Below are 23,291 nucleotides of genomic sequence, written 5' to 3'. Positions count from 1 at the left end.
TTTAAGAAATAAAATTGTTTTTCTTTAGAAAAGTTCCCATAGCATGATAACAAGAATACCATTCTTAAGTAATGTGTCTAGACTATACTAATACAAATTCTGTGTATACTTATGATGAATGAAAATGAAATCAATCTAAGTTACCAAAGAGGAAAGCAAACAATTTTAAATGAAAATTGAGAGGGGAAAAAAACTTGGTCTTTTATGTTCTCAGTACTCAGAGAAAAGAAGTTCTCTTTCAACTTTAAGAAGACAAAAAAAAAAAAAAAGTACCCACAATACATCACTCCTGGACACATAATTAGATGATTTCTGAATTACTGGTTTATATAGAAACTGATACTACTGAAATATCAAAAAGCTTACAAAATGCCTAACGCTTTACAAAAGAAAACAGCAAAGCACACTTATTTACTCTATGAGTACTTTTGTCTAAAGAAATAAAAATGTTAAAGCTCATCAGCATAATAAATGTGTACATTCAACTTACTGGTAACATTGCTTTTAGTCCTGAACGCAGGAATTCATTCCTTAAATGTATACGAAAATCAAGCTCATAAGGAGAAGTGACCAGGGCATTTATAAACTGCATGCAGGCCACCTGAAATCAGAAAGCAAACTTTGTTACCAAAAAGAAAACATTTTTAAAAATTAAGGAAATATCTACTTAATGTATTTAGGTAATTATTTTCCCACTCACTAAAGGCATGTATACATACATACATATATATGAAAAAGGCAAATATTTATACAAGAATAAGGATGCTGACTTTACAGTATAAACAACAAAATTAACAATAAAGTTTCTAATGTACAGAATAATTCCAATGAAGATATGATAGACGGTCAAGTACTGCTATACTTTGCTAAACAATATGAAGGAATATTAAATTCTAAGAAACTCAAAATTCTAAAATTATGCATACAGAGCCCTTTAAAAAGATTATGAAATGTATCTTTCAGATCCAGCTGTCCTCAGAGTGCAATTGGCCTCAATTCTATATGGTTATAAACACATTTCTAAAATAAACCAAAGTTATAGAAGTACCCTGTTATTAAACAAGGAACAGTGATAACTTGGAGAAATTATTACATTGATTTATACTCTCTCCATCCTATTATTGGGATGCACAAAATACACAGTATCAAAATATATGATTAAGGTGAATTAATTTGCTCTGCATAAAAAATGAATGCCAGTGAATTAAGATCAACTAGAAGGTACTATGACACAAATACTAATGTGTACTATATGATAAAGTAAATATAAGGGTAAGAGCTTGTTTCAGGAGAAGGTGATTAATTAATTGTATTGACACTGTAAAATAGGCTTCACTTTTCTTATCTTCTGATATTGAGGATCCCTATTATAAAAGGGATTTATATTCTGGTAATTATAAATTAAAAGGGAATCACCAAAACGCTAATTGCCAAGTGTTCCATACATGATTCCTGAACAGCATTTTTAGAAAATGCTGCTCATGTCCAAGGCACCTGCCTAGTAGTTTGAGAGAAGAGCTACACATTGAAACTGATTATTTTTAAAGTATGCAATCAGTAGTAATGTGTTCAAAGAGCTGACTGCAAGGGGACTCTGGAAAAATACCAGATTTAGCAAAGATGTTAAGTATATATAGAAGGGGACACAAATTAATAGTTAGAATGGGAAAAACACATCATCAAAGGAAAAATATTTTAAATGTATTTTTACTTGACTTATCCAGACTTACTATTACGATAGTTATTTTTTTCTACTAGAGAAAAAAGATTAAAAGGTATATATCTTTTATTTTTATATCTATAGCTTATGCATTTAAGCTGTTTTTTGGGAGATTAGCACATCTACCTCACATCCAGGTTCAAAAATCTAAAGTTGCATGTTTCAAAGGGGATGACTGATGTTGCTTGACATTGCTAGATACCTAAATGATAACTGAAGAATGTAGTCCAATTCCTATGAATGCTCAAATGTCAAGATAAAACACCTAGATGACTATTTTCCACAGACTGAGCATTGCTAAAAAGATATTTTGAATAAATTATTATGATGATTATGCCTTAATGGGTTATTCAACCTTCCTACTTACAACAAGAAAACCTGTCTTTATACAGTTTCAGTAGGCTGGGATATGTCTGCATAATGTACATGTCCCTGGCTATATTATCATTGCATTTGCTTGAATGATCCTTGTTATGCTACAACTATGACACGACCCAACAAGCCAAAGTACATGTCCAATCCAAAATTGATAGAGAGAAAAGTTGCCATCTGCTAGGATTGTTTTTGCCAGAAGACATTCTAGCTTAATGGCTTGTATTAATACCCTACAAGTAAAGAGAACATTTCCATAAAAAACAAGTTAATGAGTCTTGGAACTGTACCTTTATACCAATAGAAGTATTTCGATCAGATGATAAAAGGAGTAAAATTCAATAAAATTAAAGAATGTATCAACATCAAAATAACTTTACATTTCATAAGATAAATGTTGTAATGCTACTACTCACTTTACAGATATACATTAACATATAACTGAATATTGAAAAAAACAGAAATTGCACCCATTGACTATAGTATAATTAGGAGATGCTTTGAATTCAAGTAGTTTAAACAGGTAATGGCACTGGTTTATCAATATCGTTGGTTATTAAATTCTCACAGATATGAAATTAATGGCAAAGATGAATAGTCATAGCATCATGTCATTTTCCAACATAATCTGCCAAAGTAATACTCTTTTGTAGAAATACTTACATTGTATGAATGTGGAGAAAAAAAAATATCGTCTTTTTTTCCTTAATGCTACTACACAACTACTGCCCTTTACAGAGGACATGAACAAATCAATCCAAAATCAAAATAATTGCTACTATTTACAAATACAAAATTTAAAAATTTAAATATAATTAGTTTAAAAGGCAGAATATATTATTACTTAATTGTAAACATGAAGTGCCCATTGCATGGATTCTGAATTCATAGCTAAATACAAAGCCCCAAACTATTATTATCATTTTTATTTTGTTATTATCAGTTGCCAGGTAGTATTAGGTATTTTACATAAGTGACCTCTACTCTCATCCTCATAAAAGCCACACAGTGTTACTATTACCCTTATTTCACAGATGATGAAGCTGAGGCTCAAAGCAGTTAACTTAAACAAGGTCACAGAGCAAGGAGGAAACGCATGATTCTAAACCCTATCCCTTTACTCCAAATATAGAATGATTTCCAGCACATTCCAGATGCCTCATAAACTCCATTCATAGATTCACACAACAAAAGATGTTAAGGATGGATAAGATAATAAAACTTAACTAGTGCATCATGTTTAATATACTAGGAATGTTTAGCTTTGAAACTATAAGTTAATTAGACAAATTATTTTAACAATATGTTGTCTAGTATATAAAGCGGTTATATGTCAATTATACCACAATAAAGACATAGTCATCATAATATATAATGAAATGCAAAAAAAAAAGGAAAGGTAGAAAATAGTTCCTAGAATGTGTTATATACCACTTTATACATATCCTGAACAGTAAAGACAACATCACATCACCAAAAGTAATGGTCTCCACTCTCCTTTATCTCCTACCACCCCACTCCCTACTCAACATACATGTGCATGCAAATACACATATACACATATATACACTAGAGCTGTGCTGTTCAATACAGAGCCACTAATGACAATTTAAATTTAACTTAACTACAATTAAATAAAATTTAAAATCCATTTGCTCAGTCTCACTAGTCACAGTTCAAGTGTTCAACAGTCACACTAGCCACAGGCTAGTAGTGGCTTCCATTGGACAGCACAGAGAAAGGACACTGTGGGAAGTTTGATTGGATAGCACTATACTGGAGACTAAATAAAAAGGTTTCTGGCCTAATCTCTAAAACCTAAGCTCCAAAGAAGTATAAAACTCATTCTTGAATAATGAAAGGTTCAAAATTGTATGTTCAATTTCCAGGTATATAAATCTTTAAGAGCAAGATTGAACTATATTGTCCTCTTACCAAGCAAAAATCAATCTGCTTTTAAAAAATAAATCCAAATCCAGGAATGTAAAATAAAGAATGATGAGATTTTAAAGCTACAGAGAACATTAAAAAATACTCTGTCCCAATATGCTCCTTTAAAGGTAAAGAAACTGAAAACCTAGAAACATTAGATGATTTGCCTAAGATCATATAGCTAATAATATGCCACAAAGATTAGACTAGAATGCAAGCCCCATGACTTTTAGTTTTGGATTCTTTCTACCACACTACAATGCACAAATCTGGCACTATTGAATAGCATTTTTCTTTGTACTGGAAAGAAAACAAGTACCCTTGAATCGAATATCACAAAGTCCATTATCCAGATTCCTTCTGTTGCTTAGTTTCTTTATAATGGCTTTAAGTTTCAAAATGCTCTGCCACATCTGTTTTTAATACAGCTGCCATGAGAAATAAAATTTTAAAATCACAGGAAATCAGTGAATTTTCTCCATTGTTAATAAATACGTTAGACTAGGACCACAATTCTGATTTTTAACTGGTAAAAACAGTTTCCATATTTGCATTTTTATTCAATGATCTCCTTTTCTACATGACATCAATATAAGCTCTTGAATGAATGCATAAAGATATGCAGATAAAAACCACCAACTTTGTGCATATGATGAGTATCCAATAATTTGTGCCATGCATAATTATATACTAAACTGAATTACTATCAGTTTTCCACCACACAATGATCCTTCCTTTATTGTAATAGTAAACTCTCTTTCAACAATAAGCATCCGCATGCTTTCGTCACAGGATGCTATTGTCTTCATTCTGGGGTGTAGGGTGTGGTATAAAGAGTGAAATATCAAAAAATAGATTACAAACTTTCTAAAGGCAAGGCTCTTTGTTTAGGGATTTATTCTGTAATTCCTAACTGCCCCCAGTAAACTGCTTAAAATAAAATGGCTGCATAGTATTTATTTATTGAATACTTGCAATAAACACAATAAATAAATATTTGTTACTGAAGATTGCAATGTTTCTTCCTGAAGAAACTGCATTCAGTTTTTTGACCTAAGTGGTAGACAGGAAAAATATTTAAACATGAAATATCTTAACAAAATTACCGGGAAAATGCTAGAACCTTTTATTTACTTTAATTTAGCAAGCTCTGAAAACTATACAAACATCTCTCTGTTTGACCACAATTCAGAGAGCTATGGGGTACAATAATTACCAACTCTAGGGCATTCTCAGACAGATTATCCATATTGCCATTAGTTATGACAAATTGTGCTTTTAAAATTTTATTGGCACTGTCACACACTTGACCTTATTAAGTACTTTGTTGACATTAACAAGGTCTTTTTTTATCCTAGCCTAGCAGCAGTTAGAAAAAAAAGATGGTTCAAGTCAAAAATAAGTAACAACCAAGAAAAATACAAATATACAGAGTAAGTTAATTAAGTCAAGAAATGAAGGAGGATTCTAGGCAGGATGAAGCCATGTACAAAGGTATGGAGGTAGAGGGATGAAACAGCAGAAAATATTCAGGAAACTGAGTACAGCATGACTGGACCAACAAGTATATGTAGAAGAGTGGTAGAATATTGGGCTAGAGAGAAAGCAACAGGCAGAGGAGGAAGTATTTTGTGTGGCACAAGACTACACTTAGGTCCTGTAGGCTATGGGAGTCCTTTGTAGGAATTTAAACAGAGATATAACAAGATTTGCATTTCAGAAGCAAACTTTTTGGAAGATTACTTAACATGGACTAGAATGAAAGGCAGAAAACGTGTAAGGGTCCAGGGAAATGCTAAAACAGTGAGATGTGATAATGCCCAGAGACAAAGAAATGGTGGCACGGTTGGTGGAGGAGGGACACCCCACTAAGGAAGGGAAGTACAACACTAAGGAAGGAGAATTAGTAGAACCTGGTGACTGAGGGAATAGTGGACAGAGCCTGAGTAGATTAGAAGATGACTATTACATTTTTGTTTTATGCTACCTGGTGGATAATGCCAAGGTTAACCAGGACTGGGAATACAAGAGAGAGGCAGGTTACGGTTAGAGAGGGACCTGGAGAGAAAGGAGAAGGATGGAGGAAAGGAAGAAAGATACAGTTAAGGGCAATACTACATTTGAAATCCAGTCATGAGGCAGCTGAATATATGAGGTCTGTGAGTGAGGAAGAATTTGGAATAAAAGAGTTCAGCGAGATTCATCACAAAGAAGTGCTAGTTGAAGTCTTAAGGATGGATGAGGCTTCCCACAGACAATGTACAGATCTAGCAAAACAAAGGACCAAAGGACTAAGGATCAAGCTCCAGGAGTCAGTATATTTAAGGGCCAAGCACAGAGATAGGAGATTTTTAAATGTAACATAGAGGTAAAAAAGAAAAATAAGGAGAGCCTAATATCATAGAAGTTGAGAGAGGATAGAGCTTTGATAAGTGATCAATAGTGTCAAATGGTGCTGGGGAAGCCCATATGATGACTTGAAAATCATATATTGCTTTTTATACTGTGGAGGTCACTACTGATCCTCCATTACTGAAAACAATAGACTTTACAATTATTCAGTTTTGAAGCAGATTTAAAATAAAAGGCATCCATTTAAAGTCAGACATTATTTTTTCTAAGTACTTGAAAAATGACTACATTGTACAAAAACCTCTATACAACCTCCCCATTGTACTAATTCTACTGTGAAAATGGTAGTAATATAAAATGGTCAATATGTAGAACAAGTTTTCTAAGTAATATTAGGCATTCACTCAACACTTAATATTTAACACACCTACTTACTTTTCCACAAATTTTCTCCTTATTCGTAAGCTGTGCTGCCTTGCTTCGTTATAAATGTACCTCTGGTGACAAATGATAAATGACTTACGCAAAGCTACTCCCTCATACGTGATGGTCTGAGTGCACTAATAGCTAATTTACAGATGTGCTTAGAGTATAATCTCAACACTTGAGCAGCACTATGGAAAGAAGCTACAAAGCATCAGTCCATATATCTGAAGTTTTGTCACTTTCTTATACAAAATATCACAGATTTGTTATTTCCTTGCACTCTGGAATATGATTAAAATGTGACTTGGTGAGCTATGATGTAACACAGAGATTCCCTCAACTGCTATTGAGGTGTGTAGGGCTACTTGCCCTGACTAAATGAAATCAAATATTATAACCTTCGCATTTGAGCTCCAGTCATTTATTATGTTTACATCTCCTCCTCCCTTGCTTTTAATCTGTCAGTTGTCACTTTTTGATCATCTCAGTGTACCAGCTGGAATAAACCCTGTTCTAACCTTTGAACCTCTGCTTCTCATCTAATGTGGATGGAAAACACATAATCAGGCTTGTTAAGACACCAAAGGAAAAAAGAGTAAATAAGCTTTGATTAAAGGCCCAAAGGCCTTGGTCATTGTGAGGCTTACTTGATGGATTAGGTGACATTTGCTGGCTGCTCAGATTATTTTATTTTATTTTATTTTATTTCTTTTTTGGTTCTCAATTATATTTCAAAATGATAAATCAATCAAATAGGTGAAGTCAGGATAAGTCAATCTATTACACATCAGTGAAGTGTATATTTACCACAACATTTTTGTGTTCCATATTTAATTACAGCGCACATAATTTTGTTATTATTTTCAGCATGTTAGAAAACATTTTTTAAATGCATTAGATCATGCTAAATACACTTCTGTATACAGCTCCTGAAATATGTTAAGACATGACATCTTCCAGACTAAGAGCAACCTGTGGAGACTGGGGCTCTTTTTATAAGACATCATTGGCGGTCAGCATACTACTTTCTCTTTCCACAAACAATTATTATTAATGCTCAGTATACCCTAGCTTTTCCTAGTGGATTATACAAAAATCAGTTCCAATTATATGTTGGTATTGCCTCACTCTGTCTTCTTTGGTGAAGAGACTGGCAGATTATTCTGGCCTCTATATTTACCTCCTGGAAGCCCTTCTCCTGCCTCCTACCCTACCATAATATTGCTTCTCTAGCAGCGAAGATAATTCCTGGAAAATTCCTATATAGTATCCTTCAAGACCCAGTTAAAGTGTCACCTCATCACTGATACCTACCCAGATTTATGCAGTACATTCCCAAATTTGCCTTCGTATTCTCATAAACCTTACCAGGAAGACAGGGATTTGGGCAGGGCAAGGATGGTATTTCAAGTAAAGTGTTCTACATGATAAAGTATTAGAGGGCATTTAAAAGTCTACAGACTATTTGGGAAACACTAGGTATAGTATCGCTAGAACATACAGTCCATCTGGGAGAGTTACAGGCTCAATGGCCAGAATGTTATATTTGGGCCACATTGAAAAAGGTCATATGTCATGATTAGGCTTTTCATCTTTCTCAAGGAAGGAATAGGTCATGAGCATAGGTTTCTAGAAACCCTACTAAGTTAAAATCAGATTTATTTTTTAATGATAACTGATAACACTATAGCACATTTGTCTGGAGGGTAATGTATCAGTGTGGAGTACTAATTAGGAAATTGTTGGGTACTGGTGGGAGAAGGTTAAAGGCAGTGGGGGTAGAGAGAATGGATAGATTTAGTCATAAGACTTGATGATTGATTGGATGCAGAGAACAAAGAAGAATGAAGTCTTGAGGAAAATTAAAGATGGGGTAAAAGATGATCCCTCTAAAATCTAAATTAAAAGACAGGAAGAAGAGTAGACTTCTTTGGTGGGAATCAGATAAAGGGGAAGTGAGAATGAGCTTAGTTTTTATAAAAGGGGGTACCATGTAATAGTTAAGAGCATATCTGGAGCCAGACTTCCTAGTGTCTAATCTGGGCTTTTTCTCCTATTTACTTTGTGACCCAGGGAAAGTTATCTAACCTCTATGAGCTGATTCAGTCAATTCATCTATAAAATGGGGATACTACTACCATCTCTCTCGTAGAATTGCTGTGATGTTTAAAATGAGGTGACATACGTATTTAGAACATTGGCACATGGCTTATAAATTCTATTTTTAATTTCTTAGTTTTATGGTGCCCATAGACATATAGGTACTTGGACATGTAGATTTGAATAGAGAGAGATATTAGTAGGGCCTATAAATGTGGGGAATCACTAGAACATAGTTGGGTGTTAGAGAAGCAATTGAGAACATTCGAGAGGAAAATAAAATACATATGTATGTACACAGAGAAGAAACACAGAAGTAAGAAGAGGAGAAACACATGAAGGTGGAGAAAGAACAGTTACACGTAGTTAGAGAACAGGGAGAGAATAGTGCCTGGAAAACCAAAGGCAGTACAATTTTCAAGGAGGGAGGTAATCAATAGAGCCAAGAGGTCAGGATTGGAAAGAGGCCATTGGATTTTGAAATTAAAGGATCATTGTTGACCTTTTTAAGAAATGTGAAGAAGTTGAGTTGTGAAAGGAAACTTAGAAAATAGAAAACAAGTGTAGATGATTCTTTTAGAGACATGGATTATAAAATGAAAAAGGAAGATGAAAAGCTAGTTCGAAGAAATGTAGGATCAAAAGAAGAGACTTGAGGATGCTACTAAGCTAAAGGGAAGTCAATGAAGAGAGGGTATATGAATATATATGATTTATTGTCTATTTCTTGAACTACTAAAGATAATAAAAATCCTACTATAGGTACAAAATTTCATTTTAAAAATGGGCTAGAAAACCTCTATGAGAAATTAATAATGTGTTTAAAATTTTTTTTAAGAATATAGTTGTTATTTAAAAATATAATTAGTCCTGCATGTTAACAGAATTACTTCCTGAGACTGTAATAACATTTTGAGAAGTCTCAGAATACTACAGAAATAGAAAACTAATTGTTAACATGCAGCACTAGTTATATTTTTTAAAATAACAGATTTAAACTTCTGTTTTTCATTGGGTATTCTGAATATATTTTTGAACTTTTAGGTGATATTTTTTCATTCACATGAAATATTCCCAAATAAACAGACCCACTTCACAATTCTTGTGAGAGTAATAGCCTCTGTGTGTAACAAATCACTAAGTTTTGTAGCTTATCAAAACAGGACATTTCAAATTGTGATTTGCATATGCTTGCTTCTGTAATCAATAGTCAACAATTTTCTTGAATATCCAGGAAGATGTCTAGGATTCCTCCATATGTTACTTGTTAACAATTTGCCATTTGATAATTCCACTTTATCAGTCCAGCTTCCTGAAGGCTAGCAAATGTCATTTCCATCTCATTGTTTGGGGTGAACTACTCTATGGTAGAGGTATCATTTTAAAGGTCAGACAATGCAATGAAAAGTTTGGTTATATCTAAAACAATTCCTCCTAAACATACTTTGCAAGACAAATACAAACTCCGACATATAACTGAACATCAATGACAGTTAGGTAAACCCAATCACAGGAAAAAAATCAAAGATTCCAAGAAGTCATCTAAAAAGGACAGTTTTTAAATCTTTCAGTAGAGACATTAAAATTGTTGAAATTTTATAATAATCATATTGTAAAAAGGAAAACACTGGAAGGAACTACCTCAAATATTAAAATTGCTATATATTGGAGACTTAAAAGGCACACCATAAAAGCTTATCCAAAATGTTCATCATAGTTGTAGCAGAAGTAACAATTAACAGAGATCTTTTAATATTTGGAGAGGGATTATGGTTTTGTAACACTACAATATTCTCTTTGGACAAGTCAATTCATCTAAGTGCTATTCTTTCAAACTCAGGAGAAAAAAATAAATAAACTTGCCAGTACATCATAATATAATAAAAGAGAAGAAATTTTTTGTTTTACATCAGATAAGAAATTTTAACATTTAAAGACTTACTACTAAACAATTTGATAGAATTACATGTGAAACAATCTTCTCTTTGCTGAATGACACTACAGGAGTTTAAAGAATATTTCCAAAAGAGTTTCACATGGTGAATGAAATGACAAACACTGTATAAAGAAAGAGATGAGCATCAGAGACCAAAACCTGGGCATCAAATTCTGACTCTACCACTTACAAACTGTGTCACCTTAGACAAACTATTTAATCCCAATAAGCCTTGGCATCTCATAAGCAAAATGGATATGACAGATACCTACATAGTTAAGTTTTGAGAATTAAACCAGATCATGTACCCAAATTTAAAGGTTTAGTCCAGGATCTCACACCGTAAATATGGTCCAATACCAATAATACGAGTTCTTGTGAATCAGAACAAAGTTACCTTGCATAAAAAGGGTCATTTCCTGAAACCATCTAAGAAGAGATCAAAGTTTTATCATTTTCTAAAGGCAACATTTAGGCTGGCTCTACAAAGGGCTATCAGATTAGACCCTGACCTAAGACTTGCAATTCAATCTGCCACTATTCTGGTGAGTCAGACTTCTGGGTGTTGTGTAAATGTTTGGTTTTCTTAAATTTCTACAAGAGGTCCACAGAATTCATTAACACTTGTTAGGATGATGGCATGGGCTAAATAGCTTACTTTCTTGCCCTGATTATTGGTAAGGCTTTAATCTCCATGGTTTATTACATTAATTACTATATTTCTACCCAAATATTAATGATAATTGTAATCATCATATTTATAACAATCCAAAGTACTTTTCCTAATTTTAGACCAATTGTTATTCTCACAGACAAAACTTCTAGCTTTTATGAATGACCAGTAACAGGAAGAATTTCATTTCTACATTCCATTCTATTTAAATGCTAGCTATAATGGAGTTGGTGTCATACAAAATGAGTACTCTAAATATAACCCTAGAAGCAGTTTAAGACAAAACTAACTCACCTGTAACTGCAAAGCTTCATGATTTTCTAATCCTTCCACAATTGGTGAAAATCGTTCCCTGTTATTTCTTTCTGCTGCTGTAGTTATAGCCCCTAAGAGTTTCTCTAGACTAAAGAGGAAAAAATGAACAGAAATGAAAAATGCATCTTACTCACAAAATATACATATGGGTTATCTCTTTCAGGTTTCCCTTCCTCTCTGGCTCTTTATGTTTACACACACCTTTACAATTTAAGAATTGTGTTCCTGTCCACATATTTCTGTAAGTCAAATACTGATAGCTTTAAATAATTTTAGGTCATCAAAATGAAAATCCATTAAACAACTTGAGGGAAATAACTTTTCTGGGTGGCATTTTAAAAAAGATACTTAATTGATAAACATTGGAATTTTTAATTTCAGGTTTTGATATTTCATGTGTTGACATTAATATAACTTAAACATAACATGCTACCTACAATTATTAACTTTTTTTCAAGTGTAAACAAACAATAACTTTATAATAAGGTGCTGGAAAGAATATGTATTTTTAAAAGAACTTAAAAAAGTCAACACTCTTTAAAAATGGGCCAAGAAAAAAACTGAAAGAGAAAGCTTAGGTAGTTAGAGAAACATAATTAAATAGCACAAGGACCTTATTCACCTGAACAAAAATACAGGAAACTATCACTGTACAGTGTCTGAATCAAGTTAACCTCTATGTAGTATACTACTCTTAACCAAACAAGACCTGAAATTATAATTAAATTATAACAAATATACCAGGATAGGTTGTATCTGAATTAAGCAGTGAAAAGTTAATTGACTAGAAAAATATTTCTTACTTTTCTATAAACTCATTTTTCTATAAAACCTAAGGAAAGCTTACTTTTGCACATTACCTCATTCTCAGTTTGTTCTCACTGACTTAAGCTTAATGCTAGATGATACTTTTGTTTCACATGTACCCTTTGGTTTCTAAGGACACTAGCCAGCAATAAGCAACATCTCATTTTATTCTGAGAGGTATGAGAAAGTCAATGTATTAGAACATTCTTAAATCTTTGCAAGGCCCTGTTCTGATTCAAACTGAAAATATTACTGTCACAAAAAGCTCTCAGAAGAAATATTTTAGTTCATGCCCTTAGCAGATATTTCATTCTTTATTACAATGTTTTCTTACTAACTGGATTTATTAATGACATCAAATCTGGAATTTTGCTTTGATTCACTATTATTTCCTTAAAAAAGGTATGATCTGATGTACACTCAGCAGCAACTTGCTGAAATTGGTGAGTTTCAGCACTCTGAGTAATTACCAACAGCCCTTCTGTTTTTTTCTTTATAACAGGTTAGTTTATTTTACTCTACAAATCATTGTTTTTCACTAGCACAGGCAGATAAAATAAAACACTACTATAAAATAATAGTACAAATAAAAGCATCTAGTCAATTCAGTTAAAGACATAAAATCTTGTGATGTGCATGTGTATGAGCCTGGGGTGTCTGTGTGTGTGTGCATGTGTGTGTATAGCTAATATTGTTCTGTGTATTTAGCTAAAATTTTCTGTGATTTTTTCCCCACTTTTCTTATGATTGTTTCACCTTCAGCTAGACAAACTTCTATTCATTCACTTTGAACAAATTTGACCAATTTCTCATTAAGATCCTCTGTTTAAACCCATCTTTCAAAGAATCAAGAAAGAAAATGCTAAAATGTAAATATGTGAGATAAAACTGCCAATAATATTTTTCTAAAATTTAATACTATTTTCATGCAAGGTATCTAAATAAACAGAACAAAAGTAGGACTTGTTAATTTCTCAAGTGTCATTTTCCATGCAGTTAATATAATAATATAGCAATACTTACATGTTCTCTTCTCCAACAATGCAAATAGCAGAAAGTATTTTTACTATTTCAGTCATCATGTTGGGTTGTTTGGGGTCAATTGCTCTTGCCAGTAGTAAAAGACTTCTTTCATCTCCTAGAATCCTTTGCAGTCCAAACTAAAAAATAAAAAACAAAAAAGAACCATCATTCAAAATGTCATTGTAACATATCTTGAATTAACAAAATGATTTTCTAAAAACCCACACCTCCACTATGAGGTTCTACCTGATTTTAATTATATGGATGCTTTTCAAATGCAGTTATTTATCTTTGTTTTTTATTTGAAATGACTGCATCTCAGAGTTTTTTCCCCTTGATCAGATATGATCTCCGTTAGCCTCCCTAAAGATTTGGAAGAAATATGGGAACAGTCAGTATTTCCTCAGCAAAGAACAAGTAAAGCACATACTGATAGGATTTTCTAAAGTAATTCTACTTATGTCATTGAGTCTCCTTGGAGATGTCTGGAATTCATGGTTAAATTCTCCAATATGTTTGTGTGGAAAATCAAGTTGAACAAAGAGGATATAACGTTGAAAAGCTCTTTTGTATACTATATGCCAGTAAGAAGCAATAAACCTCTGTATGGATTTTCCCATACCTTTTCTCCCTCATCCTCCCCCTTTTGGGCAGCTGTGCTGCATGACAGAAGCTATGAACCCAAAGAAATGGTGCCTCGGTTTTAGTAAGTGTCACAGTCAGGTAAGCAGAGACGATACCGTTTTCACTTATTTTCTAGGCTTGAATATGCATGCGCATGTACATTGAAAGAATGAATAGGTAAAGAAATGTTAAAGAAAACTTGGCTTTTTGCTACATTAAGAAGGTAATATTTTCTTTGATCTTTCTCCCACAAAGTACTTCTCAGATTTCTTATAAAGTGTGTTTGCTTCTTTTTACCGTCTAATGGTGAAATCTGACAACATTTCATTGGAGCAAAATTGCCATTGCAAGTTAACCTTTAGTTAAGCACTAATACATGAATATTTTCATGGTTCCTAACTTAACTTCCAAGGAATTCAAGGGGGTGAGGGGAGAGGAACAGAACAAAAGCCCTTAAATGTGACTTTACCATAGCTCATAATTAAGGGAACATAAGAGACAACAAACACACACAAAAGGAGACAAAAAAGATTAAAAAGAAAAAAAGCTAAGAAAACAAGAGAGATATGTATAAAAGTGGCTAGTAGATAAGGAATAGTAAGGAAAATAAATGAAAAATATATGGATAAAATTAAGATAGATGATTGCCATGCAATTACCAAACTTAAAATAACAGCTTTAAAAATTAATGAGACTGAGAGTGATGCCACTTAAATTTTCAAATTTCCATTTTTTGTTTAAAAGTAGTTTCTAATATGTAGGGACTGAAAATAAAAATGAAGGTATAAGAAATGATGGAAAGCCATGCATCTAAACATCAGAGCAATATTACAGCAATAGAAGTTAAGCACCAATGGATTGCTTTTTATGATCCTATTACTACATGCATTGTATAAGGGAAAAGAGTTTTTGAAGTATGTAAACTCCTTGGGCCAAAAAACTTGATGTTTAAGTCATTTAGATGAAAGTTTCATGCTTGATTATGACAATTTATTACAACATGAAATGGATATATTACTATATTTTTATCTTGAATGTGTAACTTATGCCTATTATTTGACACCACTGTAACTTAAGAGATCAACCATTTATTCATGTTCTGAGCACGTATGTTCAATACATTAACATACCCTAACTAAAGTTTAATCTTAAGTCAAGCCATCGTGTTCTTCAAAACTGCCAACTTCTTAAGTAATAAGTAATTATGTATTGACCTATCAACTTACGTCTTATGGGAAAAGGTTCTACAGGAAATCTCACTAATATGACTTTCTCTAGTAACTATCCTGATTACAGTTACTTAGTATCCTGGGAAGCTGTGAGAGGAGACAACATGAGTCAATGAGAATTTAGAGTAAAAGGTCCTATAGCTAATTTTACAGATGAAGGTACTGACAGCTAGAGAGGCCCAGTGACTTTCCAAGGACCACTCAACTTAGTGACAAAGCATGAACTGTATCTCCTGATTTCTAGTACCGTATTGTCTATTATTTGTCTCCCTCAATTGCAGAAAGAGATCTATCTTGAGCTGTGGAGATGCAATGTTCATTAAGTGCTTTCTCGTTAGCCATCAGGTTATGCATAACTGCTGCCAAAGACTTAGGAAACAGATGTTGAGCAATTCTATACTAGTACTGATCGAAATCTTTCTGGAATAAACTTCCAGGAGCAACACAATTAGTTTATATTCTATACAGGAGTCTCATGTCAGCTAGCAAGCATCCATTCCATATGACAAAAAATTATTTGCTGATACATGTGTGTATGAAATACATATATTTATATATAATCCCATATGCTTACGGAAGATGGTTACAGATTGCTTAAACAGACAATCTTATTGCATTGGTTATTAATAGCTGTATATTTATATTACATTAATAGCTTTATATTTGGCAAGTTTTGGTTATTGCTATAATTATTTATTTCTCATATATTTTGAGATTACTAAAACACCATGTATGGGGAATTATGTTATTAGTGAATCAGTCAGTGACATTCTACCTACAGGAATATAGAGCAAATCATTTCTAAAACAGTAACAATTTATAGAAAAAGTGACTATAACTTCATAACCTGAGCAAAGACTATTTTTAGAAGAAAACTTTTGTCTAGAATTCAGTCTCTTATAATGCAACTGGTATCATACATATACAAAAAATCCTCACTATTTTCTAGAAATGTCTTTTATGTATGTTACCTCCTGATAGTAATTGAACATAAAAGAAAATCTTAACCTTATGATGCGCTTAGCAAACAAGTCAAAGCATAGCTTTGAATTTTCCTTTTCAACGGAATAAAAACACTCTATAAGGAAATAATATTCAATATATCACACTTAAATTTTACTACCATAAAAGAAAAAAGGTACTGTCTAATTTGGGAACAAGACTTGCATGTTTGCATGATTACAAAAACCTAGCAGGAAGTATTTTGTGAAGCGAATATATTTTAAGTAACATTTAAAAGAAACGTATGATGATTTGTATCACAAAGACCCTTTGTAAACTGAATGAGAACACACTATTTTTTCTGTTTCATACTTTCAGACTGTTGGACAAGTTGTCACCTTTTGTGACAGAGGCAGAAATAAATACTACTTACCTTATTATTCATAAATGCTTTGAGGCACTGAATAAGTTTATGCTGATTCTTCTTGTCAATATTTTCTTGCCTGAATAAAAGAAAATAAAAATACATTATGTTGTTGTGCTTAAAAGTTTTCCCTTTTTGTAATTTTTTTTCGTGTTTATTCTTACTGTTTCTTGTCCAGAAGCTTTTCCAGCACATCCAATAAGAGTCCAAGACCTTCATGGCCAAAGTTGTTAACCCAGCTATGAAATAAACAACAACAAAAAACGTATAAGTAAGTTTATTTATTTAAAATATTAAATATCCAAAATTAAATTTTTACTTTCATATCTGATAGTCTTGTATTTATATCACTTTTCATTCTTTTCTCCATTCTCATTGCTTCATGCAGTGACTCTTTGAGGATGACTCAAAGATCTTTACCTCAGTCCTAACCTTCTCTTCCCATCTGGAGTTGCCCATTCCATAGCACTACCTTCTTGTTGCACCCAGAATCAAATACTTAAGCCTGAACTCACAAGCCATCTGTACCTTCCCCACTGCCTCTGTTCCCTAAAATCAAAATCCTCTCCCACTCTCCCATGCTGTTTATAACACCACTATCCTTCAAGTCCTTCAGACTTTAAATATTGGCATAATTTTTGATCCCCCATTTCTTTCGCCTTGCATTTACTCTGCTCATTAACCCAACAAATACTTACTGAGTGCCCACTAAGTACCAGGCATGCTCTAGGTCACAAAGATACAACAGGCAACAAATCTAAGCCCTTACCCTCATGTAGCTTACCATCTAGAAAGAGGGAGACAGATGATAAACAAATAAATAACTACATAATACAATGTCAGTACTTTGATGCTATGAAGAAAAGTCAATCTCAGTAGATGAATCAAGGAGTGCCAGGATGTTATTATTTAATGTGTGATCAGGGAAAGATTGTTTGATAAGGTGGTATTTGAGTAGAGCCTTGCAGGAAGTAAGGACTTTCCCAGTAGAGAGAATAAGGGCAAACAGGGTACTAAGGTGGCAGTTAGGGTGCTTGGAATATTCCAGGGAATGTGAGGAGACCTGTGTGGCTACAGCTAAATAAACAGGCTTATTAGAAGAACAGCAAAAGATTAAGTCCCATGTGTGGTACAAGATTGGAAGACTGATCACAAACACATAGTACTTAACTTTCTGTCATCTAGTCATGAATATTATACTTCTAGAATATCTTCTACTCATGCCCCCTCCCTCCTTTCCATTCCCTCTGATAACATTTTAGTTTAATCCTAGTTACCTTTCTTTTAATGTGCCAGGAGCCTCCCAACTACAGTCTCTGCAGCCTCATTCTTCTATTCATTTTACAGAATGTTGGATTAGATTGTACATAACCATAGTCTTCTGTCCAAAAATTTCCTCTGGACTACCTAACACATTTCTAGCCCCTCGGACCAACATTCTAATCTAGCCTCAACATACTCCTCCAGCCTCAGGCCTTAAACCACGTGTTCCAATACAAATCAGACAAATTCTCTTTCTTCCCAGAAAGTCACACCAGCTCCATCTCTCCAAACCCTTCAAGGCTCAAACTGACCATCCATTCCTCCATTAATGTTTCTTCCCCATAAGTCCTCCAGGAAAATATGAGCCCTTTCTCCTTTGAACTCCCATGTACCTTTATCTCTTACTGCTTGCCATTATGATGCTTGCTACATGTGTCATACCCACATTTCTAGATTATAAATTCTCCAGACATTTATATTATCTCATTCATCTTTCTGTCTCCTGTAATGCTTAGCAGAGTGGCTTACATATAGTCAAGGCCAAATAAATATTTGCTAATTCAAATTTTATTAAATTTACTGGGTTATGTGGTTAAGAGAATCAGCAGTCTATTATTGCCCAAGGACGTCACAACTATAAGTTAATATATATAACAGACTCCTGTGAAGCAATAATTAAAACCTATATTCTACATATTTAAATCATGATTATATTTCTACTCCACAGTCTTTCAACTATGCCTCATATCCACCTACCTAAGGTAAAGCTTATCAACAAAGTAAAGACCTAAATTTCTAAGAGAATATCAGTACGTTTGTCACTGATGATATTCTTTCATCACTGAAGAAAAATATATTAAAAAACAGCTCAAATATTCAGAACTAATCACATCCACAATATATATGGAAACTCATTTTAAACAAATTCTGCTTTAATTTCCATAGTGGAAATGAGAAAAAATCAATATGGCATTGTAATGATAATTGGCAGCAAGCTACTATTCAATCGAGGCATGTAATCAACCAGTACAATGAGCAATTTTCTCTAAAGACTCTCAATAATCAGAGGGGTGGTGGCGGAAGTATAAAAGGGCATCAGCTCTAAGCATAACATACTGTATTTAATCAATCACAGAGAGAAATCAGCAGATATCATTACAGCACAATATACCCTACAGCAACCTTAAAATAATAGGAATCCTGAACAAATTCACATATGCAGCTCTTGGTATTTGCTTTGGCATTTGAGAAGATAAAATAAACCATGATTTCCTTAAATTTAACACTTACAAATTGTTTTTAAGATTCTGAGTTTTACTTATATTCTCTGCATACCTAATGCTATTAAAATTATTAGGGTTAGTTCTTTCTTGGCCTAAGGAAGTGTTTGATGCAAGAGCATGATTTCATTTGTTCACTTGAAATCAGTCACCCATACATACCAGACTGCTTCAAATTTTGCAGTTTATGGTACTGTAGTTTCATTCAGTGAAAATTACTATCGGTCAGAAAAAAAATAGGATATAATCATAAAACTCAAGTGTGAGGAGGCAGGGCCTATTTATGAACTAGGCAGTGAAAGTCTTAATAGAGAATATTTTAGGCCAGCGGGCAGAAGAGGCCTGTTAAGAATCCTCAGAACTTTTAAAGTAGAGAAAATGGGAGTCCAAAAGGAACCTGCTGCTAGGGGGATAAAATAATTCTGATATAGCATGACGACATCAAGAGGTTAAAAGGAAGGGGTGCATCTACACATACCTTTTTTCTTTTTCCTCTTGCCAGTAACATTTTTCTGTCTTTCAGGCATCAAACACTTTGTAGCCTCTACCCAGACGCTTACTATTTTCTAGATAGATGGATGGATGGATGGATGGATGATGGATGGATGGGTGGATGGAGATGGATGGATGGATGGATGGATGGATGGTAGATAGATAGATAGATAGATAGATAGATAGATAGATAGATAGATAGATAGATAGATAGATAGATAGATAGATAGAGAGATAGATAGATAGATAGATAGAGAGATAGATAGATAGATAGACAGATACATAGATAGATACATAGATACATGGATACATAGATAGATACATAGATAGATACATAGATACATGGATACATAGATAGATACATAGATAGATACATAGATACATAGATAGATTTTAGCCAATACAAACGTGCCATGAAATGATGAAGCAGTTTAAAAACAAAATGTTGCCTATTGCACGTAGCAGGAATTTTGATGCTGCAATAGCAGAAGTAAGCATTAATTAGTGGTTCTAAAAGTGTGTGTCCTAAACCTGCACATGAACATCATCTTGCAACTTGTTAAAAATACAGATTGTGGGGCCTCATTCCAGAACTACTCAATCTGTAACTGGGAGTGGGGCCCAGCAACTTGTGTTTTAACTACTCACCTAGGTGATTCTGATGCTTACTCAAGTTTGAGAACCACTGGCACAGAACAATGGTTTGCTGATAAGTGGAGAGAGCCGTTCTCAGGCAGGACTCAAGCTCAAAAGTCAAGAATGTTTTAGGTATCCTCCCAACATACTGTGCATTCCTACTGCCAAAGGTCAGAGACCACGAATCCAATCAAAGCAAGTCTATTTTGGTATATTTTCCAGAGTATATAAAAGCTCTGAGTTATTCAGTAATAACTGGAATATCTAGAAGTCTTAAACAGTTGTTGACTTGATTTAAAATCTGACTCAGAGACTGAAAATAAAGGAGGAAATGTTTTGTAGTATCGCAGCCATGAAATGAGAAATTGCAATTTATTATGGATTCTCAGTTTATAAGAGATAAAGATGCACCAGAGGGTAATGAAGGACCACACAGAAGAAAAAAATGGGGAAGGACAATGATCTCTTATAATCTACAGAACCACTCTGAAACCTATGAGTTTTTGTTCTTTTTTTACTGAGATATGATTTACATACAGTAAAACTTATCATTTTGACAAATGTATAGTTATGCAACCTCCAACACCAACCAACAAGATATAGAAAGATATAGAACATTTCCATCAGTCCAAAATATTGCCTCATTCCCCTTTGCAGTCAATCTCTTTCCCTACTCCCAGTCCCTTGGCAACACCTACCTGGCTGGTTTTCCTATAGTTTTGCTTTCTCCAGTATGACATTAGAAATGGAATCATACAGTATGTAGGTTTTTGCATCTGGCTTCTTTCACTTAGCACAAATATTATGATATTTAACCATTTTGTTGCATTTATCGGTATTCTATTCTTTTTTATTGTATAGATATACCACCATTAGTTTATTCATTCATCAGTTGATGAATATCTGGGTTATTTCCAGGTTTTAATGATTATGAATAAAGCTGCTGTAAATACTCACATGTAAGTATTTGTATAAGCATGTGCTTCATTTCTCTTGGGAAAATAACTAGAGGTGGAATTGCTGGGTCTTACTGCAAGTATATGTTTAACTTTTTAAAAAACTGTTTTACAAAGTAATTCTACCATTTGGCATCCCTTCCGCAAAGTAAAACAGCTCCAATTGCTCCAAATTCTTCTCAACACTTTATACTGCCAATCTTTTTAATGTTAGCCATTCTGAAAACTGTTTTCAAATAAAGAAACTGAGAAGCAAAGTAGATAAATAACTTGCCAAACATCACTCAACAAGTATCAGTTCTAGAACTCACACTCAGGTCTGCCTGTAAAGCCCATGTTGATTTCAATCATATCATTAGAAATTACTAACAGAACCAGGACATTCTTTACTATGATACCTGGCTAATGGCTCCACCAATATCTCACTGAAGACAAATCAGTGACTCTTCCAGAATTTCCTTCAGCTTATATCTATATATCTAAGCCTAGAGACATAAACATATGCTCTGCATTATTTAAAAGCTCCTTCATTTCTTTAGGTGTGATAGGTGCTTTTCAAAGCATGTTTTTAATGTCTTTTAAAGTCTTCATATGATTTTTGCTTCATAAGAAATCTAGCAAATACCATTAAGGAAAGCTATCTGAAGACTAAAACTTCCAATCAGATTTAGGTACGGCAACTAACTTATTGGAAAAAATAGGGCCAGAATGTAGCTTATACTGTGTGTGTGAGTGTGTGTGTGTGTGTGTGTGTGTGTGCGCGCGCGCGCACGCAGGCTATATTGTCCACAATTTCACTTTTTAGGTATTAACATACTGACAATTTTAAGTCATCAAATTACCTAAATTGAAATGTTGTTTCGACATGCTTCACATCCAAGGTGATGTTTGTGGCCATCACTTGTCAAGGGACCAGGTGGAACAAATGAACCACCCAAACAAAAGCAATAGAAAGATCAGTCAGGACAATTAATTTATAAGTGGGAAAGAGGCCAGGATTAAATCTGAAGACTGAAAAAGGCAGGAAGATTATACAGGTAACAAAAGGACTGACCCACAGTGAAACAGTATTTTCTGACCTTAGGTATAAAAGGCTTGGCTAGAGTCCAAAGTCTGGTTCATCACTCAGCAATTTAAAAATTAAAGCCCTTTTCCCAAGTTTATTCAAAGGTCAGGAAAATATCCCACCACTCATCTATGGAGTATGCTGAGACCACAAATGTCATGGTTAAATGCATGAGCTTTTGAAAAAGACCAATCTAGTTTCCAACCCAATCTCTACCATATTCTAGATGTCTGATTTTTGATCAGTTACTTAAACTCTTTGAGCTTGTTTTCTCATCTTCACAATAGGGATGAAAATAGTACCTACACCCCATAAGGTCTTTATGACTATTAAATGAAATAATGCATGTGAAACAGCACAGTGAATCTTGTATTAAGATACTTTTTTAAAAAAGTGAAAACCAAAAACTTGAATGTTCTTTGAATCTTCTAGTCCAAAATACAGTACAAATTTTAGGCATAAATTAAAGACTCCTTTTCAATGATATTAACACTTGATAGCATTTCATCATTCATTTATAGATAAGCATTTTAACTAACATGGAAGATATATAAGAATCTAAACAGACACTAGACTTTTTCAGCTGATTTATTTTTCTAAAAAGATTTCATAATTTAAGTATTTGGTACTCATATTACTTCATATGTCTTAACTTGTTACTATTCAACTCTGCGTATATTTATTTCTCACTCTAGTGCTAAACAATTCATATTGGGATAGACA

The 23,291-nt window shown here is 33.5% G+C and overlaps 1 protein-coding gene across 6 annotated transcripts in view; it reads right to left on the bottom strand.

Annotated features, from left to right (window-relative positions):
* The window catches only part of DIAPH2 (diaphanous related formin 2), a 953,825-nt gene that overhangs the window by 663,793 nt on the left and 266,741 nt on the right, over nt 1-23,291 (bottom strand). For all 6 annotated transcript variants that reach the window (XM_036919628.2, XM_057495928.1, XM_036919627.2 and 3 more), the window contains 5 exons: nt 17,040-17,114; nt 16,885-16,954; nt 13,657-13,793; nt 11,806-11,914; nt 491-601 (listed from right to left, as the gene is read on the bottom strand). In XM_036919628.2, the coding sequence (XP_036775523.2) occupies nt 491-601; nt 11,806-11,914; nt 13,657-13,793; nt 16,885-16,954; nt 17,040-17,114 (502 nt within the window). The remainder of the gene's footprint in view (nt 1-490; nt 602-11,805; nt 11,915-13,656; nt 13,794-16,884; nt 16,955-17,039; nt 17,115-23,291) is intronic.

This window comes from Manis pentadactyla, chromosome X (genome assembly GCF_030020395.1).
Source record: "Manis pentadactyla isolate mManPen7 chromosome X, mManPen7.hap1, whole genome shotgun sequence".
NCBI classification, from domain to species: domain Eukaryota; kingdom Metazoa; phylum Chordata; class Mammalia; order Pholidota; family Manidae; genus Manis; species Manis pentadactyla.
The sequence above is the reverse complement of the archived record's forward strand: the minus strand, read 5'-3'. Positions and strand labels throughout refer to the sequence as shown.